The sequence below is a fragment of the Bos indicus genome, chromosome 9 (genome assembly GCF_029378745.1).
Source record: "Bos indicus isolate NIAB-ARS_2022 breed Sahiwal x Tharparkar chromosome 9, NIAB-ARS_B.indTharparkar_mat_pri_1.0, whole genome shotgun sequence".
In the NCBI taxonomy this organism is placed as follows: domain Eukaryota; kingdom Metazoa; phylum Chordata; class Mammalia; order Artiodactyla; family Bovidae; genus Bos; species Bos indicus.
Window position 1 is genome coordinate 104453643 of NC_091768.1, and position 13461 is coordinate 104467103.

Genomic DNA, 13461 nt, shown 5'->3' on the forward strand with positions numbered 1-13461 from the left:
GCAAAGTATAAATCAGTAAATGATCACAGGATTATTTAATGTTTAAATGAAAAATACATTTCTTTTGCTACTTTTACTAAATGTGCATGCATGTATTATCAGTTAATGCTTTCTTTCCCTTGTTTATGAATCTGCAGGTGGCTAAGGCGGACACAGTGGGGGTTGGGAGCTGGTCGATGACCAGTGGCTGAGTTTTCTCCTCCAGGAGAATAAGCGGTTTCTTCTCAGGACTGTGTGTGAATATATGGATAGTGATATTTGGATATGGATATATCCTTGGATAGCCTTGTGTTTGCACTCTTAGGACTACATTTTGCATTTCTTTTTCCAGCAGGAGAGAGAGGTCCTTGAGCCCATTCGTAGTCAGTTGACACAGCTCTGCTTTCTTGTCAGCTGTGCAAGTGACTGTTGGCTATGAAAATCCACTTCCAGAAGGAAAATATCCCAAATCACAGAATAGTCACTTTACATCCCACGTATTTATATACACCTGAGGCTAGACAAGTATCAGAAGGAAAATTTCCACTTTTACCTTCTTAGTACTAGTAATTACCTTTAAATGAAATCTTTTTAGTATAAGTCAGCATGAGATAGACTCATTGTTGGTTGACTTTAAAGGATACATTCAAATTAGAACTTTTAAAATAGAAAACAAATCAATGCATCAGTGTTATCCCTTAGATTAAAAGGTACTATACTGTGTTGCCGGAGAAGGCATTGGCAACCCACTCTAGTACTCTTGCCTGGAAAATCCCGTGGATGGAGGAGCCTGGTAGGCTGCAGTCCATGGGGTCTCTAAGAGTCAGATACGACTTAGCGACTTCACTTTGACTTTTCACTTTCATGCATTGGAGAAGGAAATGGCAACCCACTCCAGTGTTCTTGCCTGGAGAATCCCAGGGACAGGGGAGCCTCATGGGCTGCCGTCTGTGGGGTCGCACAGAGTCGGACACGACTGAAGCACTTAGCAGCATACTGTGTTGTTATCCATAAGGATAACTATTCTCTCTTTAGATTAATAACTATAATCTCTTTAGATTAATAAGGCTAAAATGGTATACTTTTGTATGCTGCTGCTAAGTCACTTCAGTCATGTCCGACTCTGTGTGACCCCATAGACGGCAGCCCACCAGGCTCCACCGTCCCTCAGATTCTCCAGGCAAGAACACTGGAGTGGGGTGCCATTTCTTCCTAGTTAAATTAGGTGCCACACAGGATGAATGCATACTGTTTAGTGCACACAGCATACAAAGAAACAAAGCCCTCGTTTGCTGACTGTTGGGCCCTAACTTGGTTAGCTCATTTTCACTTGGAGTCCAGCCTCCAAGTTAACATGTTATTAGAGGCTAATTTGAGAAACTTTTCCGGAAGGGTAATTTTGCATCATAGAAAGTTTGTATATTTTTTATAATCATGGTAGAGCAAATACTTTATCATAATAATCTCTACTATGTGAAGTTTTTAAAAAATTGGTATTACTAAGAATCTTGTCTCCTCTGATATGTTATCAGTTGAGTTCAGTTCAGTTGTTCAGTTGTGTCCGACTCTTTGTGACCCCCTGGACTGCAGCACACCAGGCCTCCCTGTCCATCACCAACTTCTGGAGTTCACCCAAACCCATGTCCATTGAGTCATTGATGCCATCCAACCATCTTATTCCTCTGTTGCCCCCTTCTCCTCCTGCCCTCAATCTTTCCCAGCATCAGGGTCTTTTTAAATGAGCCAGCTCTTCACATCAGGTGGCCAAAGTATTGGAGTTTCAGCTTCAGCATCAGTCCTTCCAATGAATATTCAGGACTGATCTCCTTTAGGATGGACTGGTTGGATCTCCTTGCAGTCCAAGGGACTCTCAAGAGTCTTCTCCAACACCACAGTTCAAAAGCATCAATTCTTCAGTGCTCAGCCTTCTTTATGGTCCAACTCTCACATCCATACATCACTACTGGAAAAACCATAGTTTTGACTAGATGGACCTTTGTTAGCAAAGTAATGTCTGCTTTTTAATAAGCTGTCTAGGTTGGTCATAACTTTCCTACCAAGGAGTAAGCGTAGATTTGCTAATTACAAAGATGGTGGCAGAGTATGAAATCGATAAACTGAAAAAGTATGATTTTTTTTTTTTTTTGCTACATTGTTGGCATGCGGGATCTTAGCTCCCCAACCAGGGATCAAAGCCATGTCCCCTGCAGGGGTAGCACAGAGTCTTAACCACTGGATCACCAGGGAAGTCCAAGAGTGATTCTTTTTTTGTAGGCTGGTTTTTTAAAATCAGCTTTCTGCAAAAGATGCCAACAAACCTGTCTAAGATAGAGGTGAGGGCTTATGAGTTTAAAACAACATATTCTCTGCTTGGTCTTGCTTTTGTAGGTTGAGATCTTTTTTCTTGGTCATGAGTGCTGTGCATTTGTAGATTTCTTGCTTTTTCTGCAACATAATTATAGCTTCATTTATACAAAGGCAACTTTGTATAAAGTTGGAGTAAAGGTAGAGATGGATGGTGACATTTGGTGGCTGAGCCCCTGACCCTGTGAGGAGGGTGTGGAGGTGCTGCTGTGGCCGGGCCCCACCCATCTGTGTGCTCCGCCGCCTCATTCCCAGGCTCTGTCTCTCTCTGTCTCTGTCTCTCCTTGCTTCTCACTCACACTTTGGTTGGACTTTTTGATTTCACAAAGGATGGGAGGAGTTGCACATTTGGGGAATCCTGGTTTCTAATACGGAGAAGGCAATGGCACCCCACTCCAGTACTCTTGCCTGGAAAATCCCATGAACGGAGGAGCCTGGTGGGCTGCAGTCCATGGGGTCGCTAAGAGTCAGACATGACTGAGCGACTTCACTTTCACTTTTCACTTTCATGCATTGGAGAAGGAAATGGCAATCCACTCCAGTGTTCTTGCCTGGAGAATCCCAGGGATGGGGGAGCCTGGTGGGCTGCCGTCTATGGGGTCGCACAGAGTCAGACATGACTGAAGCGACTTAGCAGCAGCAGCAGCAGCAGCAGGTTTCTTATAAATGGGGATCCAAAGACACAGTTGACATCTGGGGCTCGCAGGTGTGGGTGTTTGTCTCAGCTCTGATCACCCTAGCTCAGGCTAGCTGTGGGTGCCTTCTGTCTGCAAACCCCACAGTTGTCAGCTCTGGAAATTTGTGTTAACCCTTGATGACCTACATTGCTCCAAGGCTCAGATTTGGCCATAGCTCAGGCTTCCCATCGGAGAAGGCAATGGCACCCCATTCCAGTACTCTTGCCTAGAAAATCCCGTGGACAGAGGAGCCTGGTAGGTTGCAGTCCATGGTGTCGCTAAGAGTCGGACACTACCGAACGACTTCACTTTCACTTTTCACTTTCATGCATTGGAGAGGGAAATGGCAACCCACTCCAGTGTTCTTGCCTGGAGAATCCCAGGGACGGGGGGAGCCTGGTGGGCTGCCGTCTATGGGGTCGCACAGAGTCAGACACGACTGAAGTGACTTAGCAGCAGCAGGCTTCCCACAGGCGTTCTGGAGTGTTCTGCCTTGCTCATGAGTACCAGGCTCTGCTGCCCAGCTTGGCTCTGGTTGACATGGAGATTTATACACCAGGGACTGGATAGGGGGAGAAAAGACCCCGCCCACCTCCAGGGATGTCTCTTCTGCCCTTGGTGTGAGTGTGTGTATATGAGAGTGTGTGTGCTCTGCTGCCCCAGACGTGTGTGTGTGTGCTCTGTTGTCCTGGGTGTGTGCGTGTGTGTATATGCTCATGCGTGTGCTCTGCTGCACTAGGTGTGTGTGTGTGTATGCTCTACCATCCTGGGTATGTGCATGTGTGTGTATGGTCATGTGTATGTTCTGCTTCCCTAGGCGTGTGTGTGTATGCTCTGCTGTCCTGGGTGTGTGCATGTGTGTATATGCTCATGTGTGTGCTCTGCTGTCCTGGGGGGGTGTGTGTGTGTGTGTATGAGAGTGTGTGTGCATGTGTGTGTATGGTCATGTGTATGTTCTGCTGCCCCAGGCATGTGTGTGTGCACACACATATGTGCACATGCACTCTGCTGTGCCTGTGTGTGTGTTTTGCTGCCCCGAGCATGTTGCCTCCCGCATTGTGTGTGTGTGTGTGTGTGTGTGCACATGCGTGCTTGGCTGTTCATGTAAGAGTGTGGGTGCCTTGCTGCCCCAGGGAGGTATGTTTGCTTTGCTGCTCTGAGCATGCACGCATGTATGTGTATGCACACATGTGCTGTCCAGAGCCTGTGTGTGTGCTTTGCATGTTTGTGTGTGTGTACTTGGGCACATGCTATCCTGTGTGTGTATATGTGCGCACTTTGCTGCCCTGAGCATGCGCACATGTGCATGTATCTGTGTATGTATATATACGTGTACATGTGCTGTCCTGTGTAGGTGTGTATTTTGCTGCCATGACCGTGTACACACGTGTGTGTGTACATGTGCATGTGCTGTCATCTGTGTGTGCACTTGCCCTGAGCATGTATGCATGTGTGTGTATTGTGTGTGTGTGTACATGTGCATGCACCACACGTGTGTGTATTGTGTGTGAGTACATGTGCATGCACTGCCCTCTGTTGCCCTGAGTATGCACACATGGTGTGGGTGCACATGCACGTGTGCGTGTTTGTATGTGTGCATGTGTGTGCACGCAGTACATGCACACATGCTGTCCCGTGTGTGCGTGCACTTTGTATGCATGCATGTATGTGTATGTGTGTGTGTACATGTGTGTGTGTTTGTGTGTGTGCACATTGTCCTCTGCACATTGCTACCCTGAGTGTGCATGCGTGTATGTGTTTGTGTGTATGTGCATGCACTTTTGCTGCCCTGGGCATGCATGCGTGTGTGAGTGTATATGTGCACACATTGGTGTGTGTGCTTTGCTGCTCTGAGCGTGTATGCACGTGTGTGTGTGTGCATTTGTACATGCGCACATGCAGCCCTGTGTGTGTGTGCCCTTTGCTGCTGAGTGTGTGTGCACATGTGTGTATGTGCACGCGCTGTCCTGTGCCTGTGTTCTCCCAGGGCTGATGCTGGCTCTCTTTCCATGCAGGTGGACACTCTCTGTCTGGAGGATTTGCACGCCTTCATTGCGCAGGCCCTGTGCCTCCAAGGAAAGCCCACCATGGAGCTTGCGGACTTGCAGGTACTGATTGTCACCACCCTGAGGACGGCGCACCTGGCCACAGGGGTGACACACTTGCTAGCATTCTGTAAACTTGGTTGGTGTTTCACAGGGAAGGCTCCATGGCTCCCTCTGTAGCTGGGAAGTTTGCCTTCTGGTCCCCTTGGCCCTTTCGGCCCTCCTCCTCCCTCCCTCTGGCAACTCTGTTCTTTGTGTCTGTGAGTTTGTGTTTTTTTGGTTTTGTTTCCAAATTCTACATAGAAGTGAAAGCGTGTCATTTGTCTTTCTCTGACTTATTTCCCATAGCATCATGCCCTCAATTCATGTAGTCACAAGTAACAAGGTTTTATTCTTTTTTTATGTTCCATCGTGTGTGTGTGTGTGTGTGTGTGTGTGTGCACAGTGTGTGTGCACACACACACTCATTGATGGACACTTAGGTTGGCCTGCTTGTCCTGGCTGTTGTAAATAGTGCTGCAGTGAACACGGGAGTGCATATCTCCTCAAGGTAGTATTTTCATTTTTTGCAGATAAATCCCAGGAGTGGAATTGCTGGATCATATAGTATTTCTGCTTTTAATTTTTAAGAGCCTCCATACTGTTTTCCACAATGACCTCACCAATTTATATTCCCACCAACAGTGCATAAGGCTCCCCTTTTCTTCATATCCTCTCCAGCATTTATTATTTCTTATCATTTTGATAATGGCCATTCTGACAGATGTGAGGTGATAGCTCACTGTGGTTTTGATCTGCATTTCTCTGATGATTAGCAGTGTTGAACATCTTTTCATTTGCTTGTTGGCCATCTACATATTTTCTTTGGAACAAGGTCTTTTCGGATCTTCTGCTGAATTTAAATCAGATTGTTCTGTTTTTTGGTTGTTGAGTTGTATGAGGTATTTATGTATTTTGAATATTTACCCCTTATCAGACAAATGTTTTGCAAATAATTTCTCCCATTCAGTGTGTTTTCTTCTCATTTTGTTGCTGGTTAACTTTGCTGTGCAGAAGCCCTTCTTTCCTTTTCTCCTTTTCATTTTTATGAGGTACAGTTGATGTACAATATTATATAAGTTACAGGTATACACCACAGTGATTCACAGTTTTAAAGGTTATACTCCATTTATAGTTTTTACAGTTACTGTAAAATATTGGCTTTATTTCCTGTGTTGTACAATATATCCTTGTCGCCTATTTATTTTTGTATGTAGTAGTTCGTATCTTTTTTTTTTTTTTTATCTTTTAATCTGCAGAAGTATTTTAGCTTGAGGTATCTTCACTTGTTTCTTTTATAAACCCCATCCGATAGGTTGTGGTGTGTGTCCTGGGTTGGGCGGCTGGGCATCCCAAGACACCATGCCCCACTCGCTGTCCTTGGGGGAGCCTGTTCCCCAGCCCCTGCCCTGTGGAATGCTCGCTCCCAGGCCGGCTGGGCAGCAAAGCCCACACAGCCCGTGCAGAGCCTCTTCCCAGCTCCAGGGCTGGAGGCAGAGCTCGCTGGCTGCCTGGTCCTGCTGCTCTGAGCTCAGAGCTCCATGTGCTCCTGCCCCTTCCTTCTGCTCTTGGGGCAGATCTGAGGCATCTCAGGCTCTCCCAGGGGTGGGGCCTTTGAAACTCAGAGGCCAGAACTCAACAGGTTTGCCTTTCCCTGCCCTGTGTGCTTGTTGATGGCGCCAAGTCTTAGGTGACTAAAGAGAGGGGAGGAGGGTGGGATTACAGTTAGTGCTTCAGGTTTGATCTTCCTACGTCTCTTGTAAAGATTTGCCTTTTGCCATCCTTTGAGTCCTGGGTCCTTTCTGCAACTCTGTGTTTATAAACTTAATGGTAGATCTCATGGTGGTCTTGCCCCTGGATCACCCTTCCTTCTGACTGGGGCACGTGTGGCTGGAAGAGCTGCCTGGGATGAGGTGATGGAGGAGGTGAGTTCCGCTCTGAAGCCCTAGGACGCTGTGTATGTTCAGGTGACTGAGTCAGAGCCGGGCTGAGGAGGTGGTCAGGACAGCGGGCTTCACGCCCCAGGACGTGCGTGGGCTCTGCTGCTGAGGGGATGGTCAGGACGATGGGCTTCACGCCCCAGGACGTGCGTGGGCTCTGCTGCTCCCAGAGTCATTTCCTCTTTCATGTAATTTTTCATGAGGAAGATGCTCGGCTTCAGGCCAAGCTGCACACTCTCTTTCCTGTGTTCCTGGGTTCTTTCTGTAAGCTGGCAGACACTCCAGTAGAAGTTGTTTTTTCTGTTTATTATCCGGGGTCCTTCATTCTGAACCTCAGACATGGGTCAGGACTAAGTTGGAAGTCGTGTGTGTTCAGAGGCTGCCTCCTCAGTGTCCTGGCGCCACGAGGCTGCAGATAAGACAGTTACGGTTGGGAGGCCTGTCAGTCCTGGTAGACCCAGCTGGCCTGAGACAGCCACTGACTTTGGCTGGGGGGAGATTTTGTTGCTGCGCATGGTGAGTTCAGAAAACTTGCAGTTGTTTCCGCTGGGACTGTGGTATTTTAGTGATCTTTTAGGGTGCAGCAGCCAGCCCAATCCTATGACAGGCAAACCTTGCCAGTGTGTCTCTTACTTCATTTTACCCTCTCCTCTTGTTCCTCGTAAGTATCCATTTAAATTCTAGGAGTGTATTTCAACACAGTTTGCATTTCCCTGGCTTAAAGGTGAAGCATAAAAGTGACCTTGGATGGGAACAGACCGCGCAGAGGAGAGCTGCTTTTTGTTTTGCTCGCTGGGGGCAGGAGCCGCGTAACAAGTGCTTGCCCGCCCAGGCCTCGGAGTTCTCACCACAGCGTCGGCCCTTCATGGAGGCGCCGTACTCGCCAGGCCCAGCCCTGCCCTGGCGCCTTGTGAGGAGGAAGAGACTTCTGGATGTGCTCCTGCTGGGCTCCTTGTTAAACCAAACCTCGATCTGATTTCTTTTTTCCTCTGAGACAGATCAGAAGATGGTAGATTTCCCCACACAGCCTTCACATGTCAATTATTTACATGTGAACCCAACAGCTATTTTTAAAGTACCCACTGTGGGGCACTCCTGCAGTGAGCTGGCTGGCACGTTTGCCCTGCCGTGTTCTCACAGGCTCGTGTGTCAGACAGACGTGGGCGAGTTACTCTCTACTCACAGTCACGTGGCTCGGTGCCCACCACGTCATGTCCAGGCCCTCGGCACAGACGCGGGCTCTGCTCCCCTGGCTCCCGTCTTCCTCCCCTACACGCTCGTCACATGTCACACAGATGAGCCTGTCTCCTGCATGTTCACACACCTACCTGTTGGACCACAACTCTCCCTGTCCTGAGGACGCGTGCTAGGCCATGGCTGTGTGACTGGAGTTCAGATGCCTGCCACTGGCCCCACCGCTTCAGGCCGCCTCCTCCTGCTGTGGACGCCGCTTTCTTACCATGTCACATCCTGTTTCATGGCAGGGGGTGGCACCAGACAGGGATGGGAAGTTTGGAAGTCTAAGCTGGGGAGTTGCTGGGCTCCAGGAGAATACCAGTGTTTGATTCGAGCCAGCAGTATTTTCTAGCCCATGTGTCCCCTGTTGAGGACAGAGCATCTGAGGGTCTGAGTGTGACTCACACAGACAGGTGGGCATGTGCCAGACAGTGTCCTTCAGCAAATAAAAGCTTTCTTTGGAGAGTGAAAAGTATAAGGAGAAGGGACAGGTACAACATGAGAAACCTCCCGGGGAGGAGCTTGGAGGCTGGGTGGCCTCTGCCCTCGGAAGCTGTGGGACCCTGTCCAGTCCAGAGGGCTGGGAGCAGCCGCTGCTCCTCATGTGCCTGCCGGTGAGGTTCAGGCCTCCTTGGGCTTGTGTGGGATGGTCGTGCCCAGCCACAGCCACAGAGAACTTCGGTGTAGAGCCTCTAAAGTCTAGCTGGCCTTTCAGACCAGGGAATGCAAGAGCGTGCCCTTATTTTGTTTTCTGGTGAGTGGTGACATGTCTGCAGTACTCTCCTCGCCCTGCCTGGGTTTCCACCTGCTTTTAAGACAGTTGCTCTGCTGAAGCAGTGCCTAAAGGGGCTGACTTACTTGCTTCAGCTTCAGTGTACGCGTAACTGCTAGTGAGCCCCAGGTGTGATAAACACCACACAGTGGCGTGTTTACTGCTCAGTATTTACCCTGAGGCTTTGCAGCAGTTCAGTTCAGTCGCTCAGTCGTGTCCGACTCTCTGCGACCCCATGAATCGCAGCATGCCAGGCCTCCCTTCCATCACCAACTCCCGGAGTTCACTCAGACTCAGGTCCATTGAGTCAGTGATGCCATCCAACCATCTCATCCTCTGTCAGTAGAACTGGTTTTTCTGGTTTCTGTGGCCGTCACCTCAGCAGGAAGTGCTCAGGAATCAGCTCCTCCCTGTCTTCATTCCAAAGCATGAAGACATGCTTAACTCCTATTTCCGAAACATGGGTCACATCCTCTTATCATTTTATTGCTGAAGCCTTTCCTTAGCCACATGAAATTAGCCCATGCTCACCAGTGACTCTGACTCTGGATTCAGGGCCAGCCTTCCGCCACACTGACTTGTCCCCACATCCTGGTTCTTTCGGGAAGAAGAGTTGCTGTGTGACTCTCCCAGTTGCCAGAAAAGGCCGTCAAGCCTCATATTTTCATTCTGCTCTTTTGACACAAACAAGTATTTATTTTTTGAATACACGCTTAGTTTAACATTTGAAAACCATTGTGATTGCCTTCATTAGCACCATGCATGTTGTACAGAAAGTATTGGTTGAATTCAGTTATTGTTTGTGGTGAACAGTCTCAGCAGACTAGGACTAGAAGAGAGTTTTCTTAATCTAAGAAAGAGTGTCTAAAACAGAAATCAGACTTTATAGTTAAATAGTGGAAGTTTTTCCACTGTGCTGTGTGCGAGTCAGGGGTGCCTTCTTTCACCAACTTACCTTACACTGAAAGAATAGAATAAAACTATCATTATTGACAGGTGGTATGATTGTGTTTACGGGAATCCAAGTCTACAGAGCAACAATTAGACTCACTACACAAATTATCAGGGGCTAGTACAGAGTTGACACGCATAATTCAAGTATATTCTACAAAAACAAGCAAGTAAAGATGACCACCACATTTGCTGTGTTTACCTTAACATCAAAGGAAAAAAGCGAAACATTTAGGAGAAGCAGCAGTTGGATAGAATCCCACTCTGAGAGCTGTAAAGCTGTGCTGACAGAATGCACTTCTGGGTGAGAACAGGCTGCCTGTTGAAAGGTGCCACTGTCTCCAGAGTGATTACATGCTAAGAGTGCCCCAGCCAGCGCTGCATGCAGCGGCATAGAACAGCGCCCAGGGTGAGCAGTGTAGAAACCCCAGCACTGCACACAATGGTGTATAACAGCCCGGAGGGTGAGCAGTGTAGAAACCCCAGCACTGCACACAATGGTGTATAACAGCCCGGAGGGTGAGCAGTGTAGAAACCCCAGCACTGCACACAATGGTGTATAACAGCCCGGAGGGTGAGCAATGTAGAAACCCCAGCACTGCACACAATGGTGTATAACAGCCCGGAGGGTGAACAGTGTAGAAACCCCAGCACTGCACACTTGGTGTGTAACAGCGCGGAGGGTGAACAACCAGAGACGCCCCAGCTTCAGCCCCGAGAAGCCCGAGCCTGCTGTGTAGTTCGTCTGTCACTCGCTGGCGAGCGGGCCTGTCCACACCTGAGTCGTCGGGTAGCACCACCCTCGGGCCGCGGGGTGACTGGCAGCTTCCGTGGCGCTAATGCCACTTGCTTTGTGGCCCAGGTGCTTGTCGCCTGGTTTGTTTGAAAATTCAGATGGTCTGCAGAGGATCTCTGTTTTGGGAGGTGGTTTACTTCTATTAAATTTTACTTTAAAAGCAACAGAGAAGTGTATAAGAAATGAAGAAATTGATTCTCTTACAGGAAAACCTACTTCATGAGAGAATTGCCCCCAGCCTGCCGGGGTCCAGCCCCGGCTGATCCAGGATATTCGAAGGGGAGACGGCTTCAGCGACTATTTAAATATTCATCAAAGATATAAAGAGTAATAGAATGAGGATAGCTCAGTAGGAAAATTCAGTGGAGAAAAGAGGCTGAGTAGCTTGGTTTACGCGGGAGACCAATAAAACTTCAAGACAGGAAGCTTGCACCACTTACGTAGGCCGCAGGCGTCCTTCCGTTCTCCCGAAGGAGAGGAGGCACTGAGGCCTCCCCGGTCGGATCTTAGAAGCCCAGGCATAATTAGTAAGCATGGCGGGTTCCGCGCTCCAGATGGAGACTCAGCCAGAGTGAGAGAGAGTGCGACATGGGGAGACCAGTATTTCGAGGAACTGATCCCAATTCTTTATTTTCCAGAGTCTGTTTTTATACACTGAGATGTTATACAAAAGTCACGTGGGGACAGCAGTCCTGACTTTTATTAAAGTCAGGTGCTTCATACAAATGTATACAGAGGTCTTAGGGGTGTTACATCATCTTCTGGCCAGGGGGCCTGCTGACAATTTATGACCCTCTCCTTGTGACAGTGGTCAGTCAACCAGAACACTTTTTTCTCCAAGGGTGATTATTCTTAAAACAGACGCCACCCAAATAAAGTTACATTCCTATAGGGTGAGGGTGTAGTAGGTTTTAGTTAAGGAAAGAATTTACTTAGCTTAAGGTCTAACATGATTAATATCAAAAGTTAATACTTATTTCTTCTATATATTCATTAATGTGTGTAAGGGCAGGGGATGTGGAGACTTAGCAACAAACATTGGCTCAACAAATGAAAAACCCTTCACCAATACAATTTCTAATCAGCCCATTATACTTATACTAATAGTTTTCTAACTTTTCTAAGGAACCTGTTTTTAGAAGGTTTAAAGCATCTCGTGCCTCTCACGGTTGGGAGGCTGTGAGCAATCACATGTGGCCGGACAAGCCTGTCAGGCAGGCTAGAGAACCTTCAGAGGAGTTTGTAGGTTGAAACACTCTTGTCATGCCCAGGAATTATTATTAACTGGAGCTCTAAGTTAACTCCTTCTCTGAAAGAGGTGGTGGGAAACAGCCCCCCGTAAAGTCAGAGGTGTAGGGGAGAGCACAAAGTAGTAAAGTAGGCAGGCTCTGGTTATGGAGGTAGATGCTCGAGAATTTCCAGGGGGACTCCTGAGGCTCGATCCCGCCTTTGCCTATGTTAAGCCTCCTTCCTCATGACCTTTGCCATGGGCGGAGTGCCTCACGCCGGCCCCCGACACCAGCCCTCAGTAAGTACGTAACATCTGCATTGGTTCAGCGGACCTTGAGTAGCCTTGGGTGTGCTGACCTGGGGCTGAGCTGCCCCCTTCACACGGCCCACAGTGCTGCCTCGGGGCCAGGCACTGCAGGGGGTGAAGGAGGTGGAGAGTAGGGCCCGAGATCATAGCCGTCCCACAGGGTCAGGCAGGCTTCTGAACACTTGAAGTGGCTGGGGCATCTGAGAGAGCAATTAACCTTACTGCACTTAAATTCAAGTCCCACCTGGGGCCCCGCCGCTGGCCTGGGCAGTGCCTTTTGATACGGACAGTACCGTGTGTGGGCACACAGGGCAGGGCTCCATGGCTGGAAATAGGCAGTGGGGGCAAAATGCTGATGGCAGCGAGAGCTCAGTAGCCTGGTGAGACCCCGATCCACTGAGGGGTTGCGACCACGTTTCTTTCAGCAGGGAAATGAAACACGACTTAGAAAAGGGATGAAACTGCGGTCCTTTTCCTGGTTTATTTCAGTTTTGTGAACTATGTCAGGTGCGTAAGGATGTTGAAAATCGCTACTATTAACTTTGAGCAATACAGATCCACCTGATGCTGACAGACTGAGTGGAACTTCCCTTAATAAAATCCTGTGGACACTTGCTTGTGGTCAGTTCACTGTTTATGGCCAGCACAGACCACAAATGCCAAAAACATGAGCGACTGAGGCAAACGATATCTCTGCCTGTTCCTACCATATGGAGCCCCCACAGTGTCCAAGAACAGGAAGGAGGTTTGACAACAAAATAAAAATTTTGTATGGGTGTGATGTTAATTTGTAAGAACTATCAGCCCATCTTTGCCAACAAAGGTCGGTCTAGTCAAAGCTTTGGTTTTTCCAGTAGTCATGTATGGATGTGAGAGTTGGATTGTAAAGAAAGCTGAGTGCGGAAGAATTGATGCTTTTGAACTGTGATGTTGGAGAAGACTCTTGAGAGTCCCTTGGCCTACAAGGAGATCCAACCAGTCCATCCTAAAGGACATCAGTCCTGAATATTCATTGGAAGGACTGATGCTGAAGCTGAAACTCCAATACTTTGGGCCACCTGATGCGAAAAACTGACTCACTAGAAAAGACCCTGATGCTGGGAAAGATGGAAGGCAGAAGGGGAT

The 13461-nt window shown here is 48.3% G+C and overlaps 1 protein-coding gene across 10 annotated transcripts in view; it reads left to right on the forward strand.

Annotated features, from left to right (window-relative positions):
* Nucleotides 1–13461, forward strand: part of FAM120B (family with sequence similarity 120 member B) — a 121317-nt gene that overhangs the window by 40387 nt on the left and 67469 nt on the right. For all 10 annotated transcript variants that reach the window (XM_070796587.1, XM_070796595.1, XM_070796593.1 and 7 more), the window contains one exon: nt 5036–5128. In XM_070796587.1, the coding sequence (XP_070652688.1) occupies nt 5036–5128 (93 nt within the window). The remainder of the gene's footprint in view (nt 1–5035; nt 5129–13461) is intronic.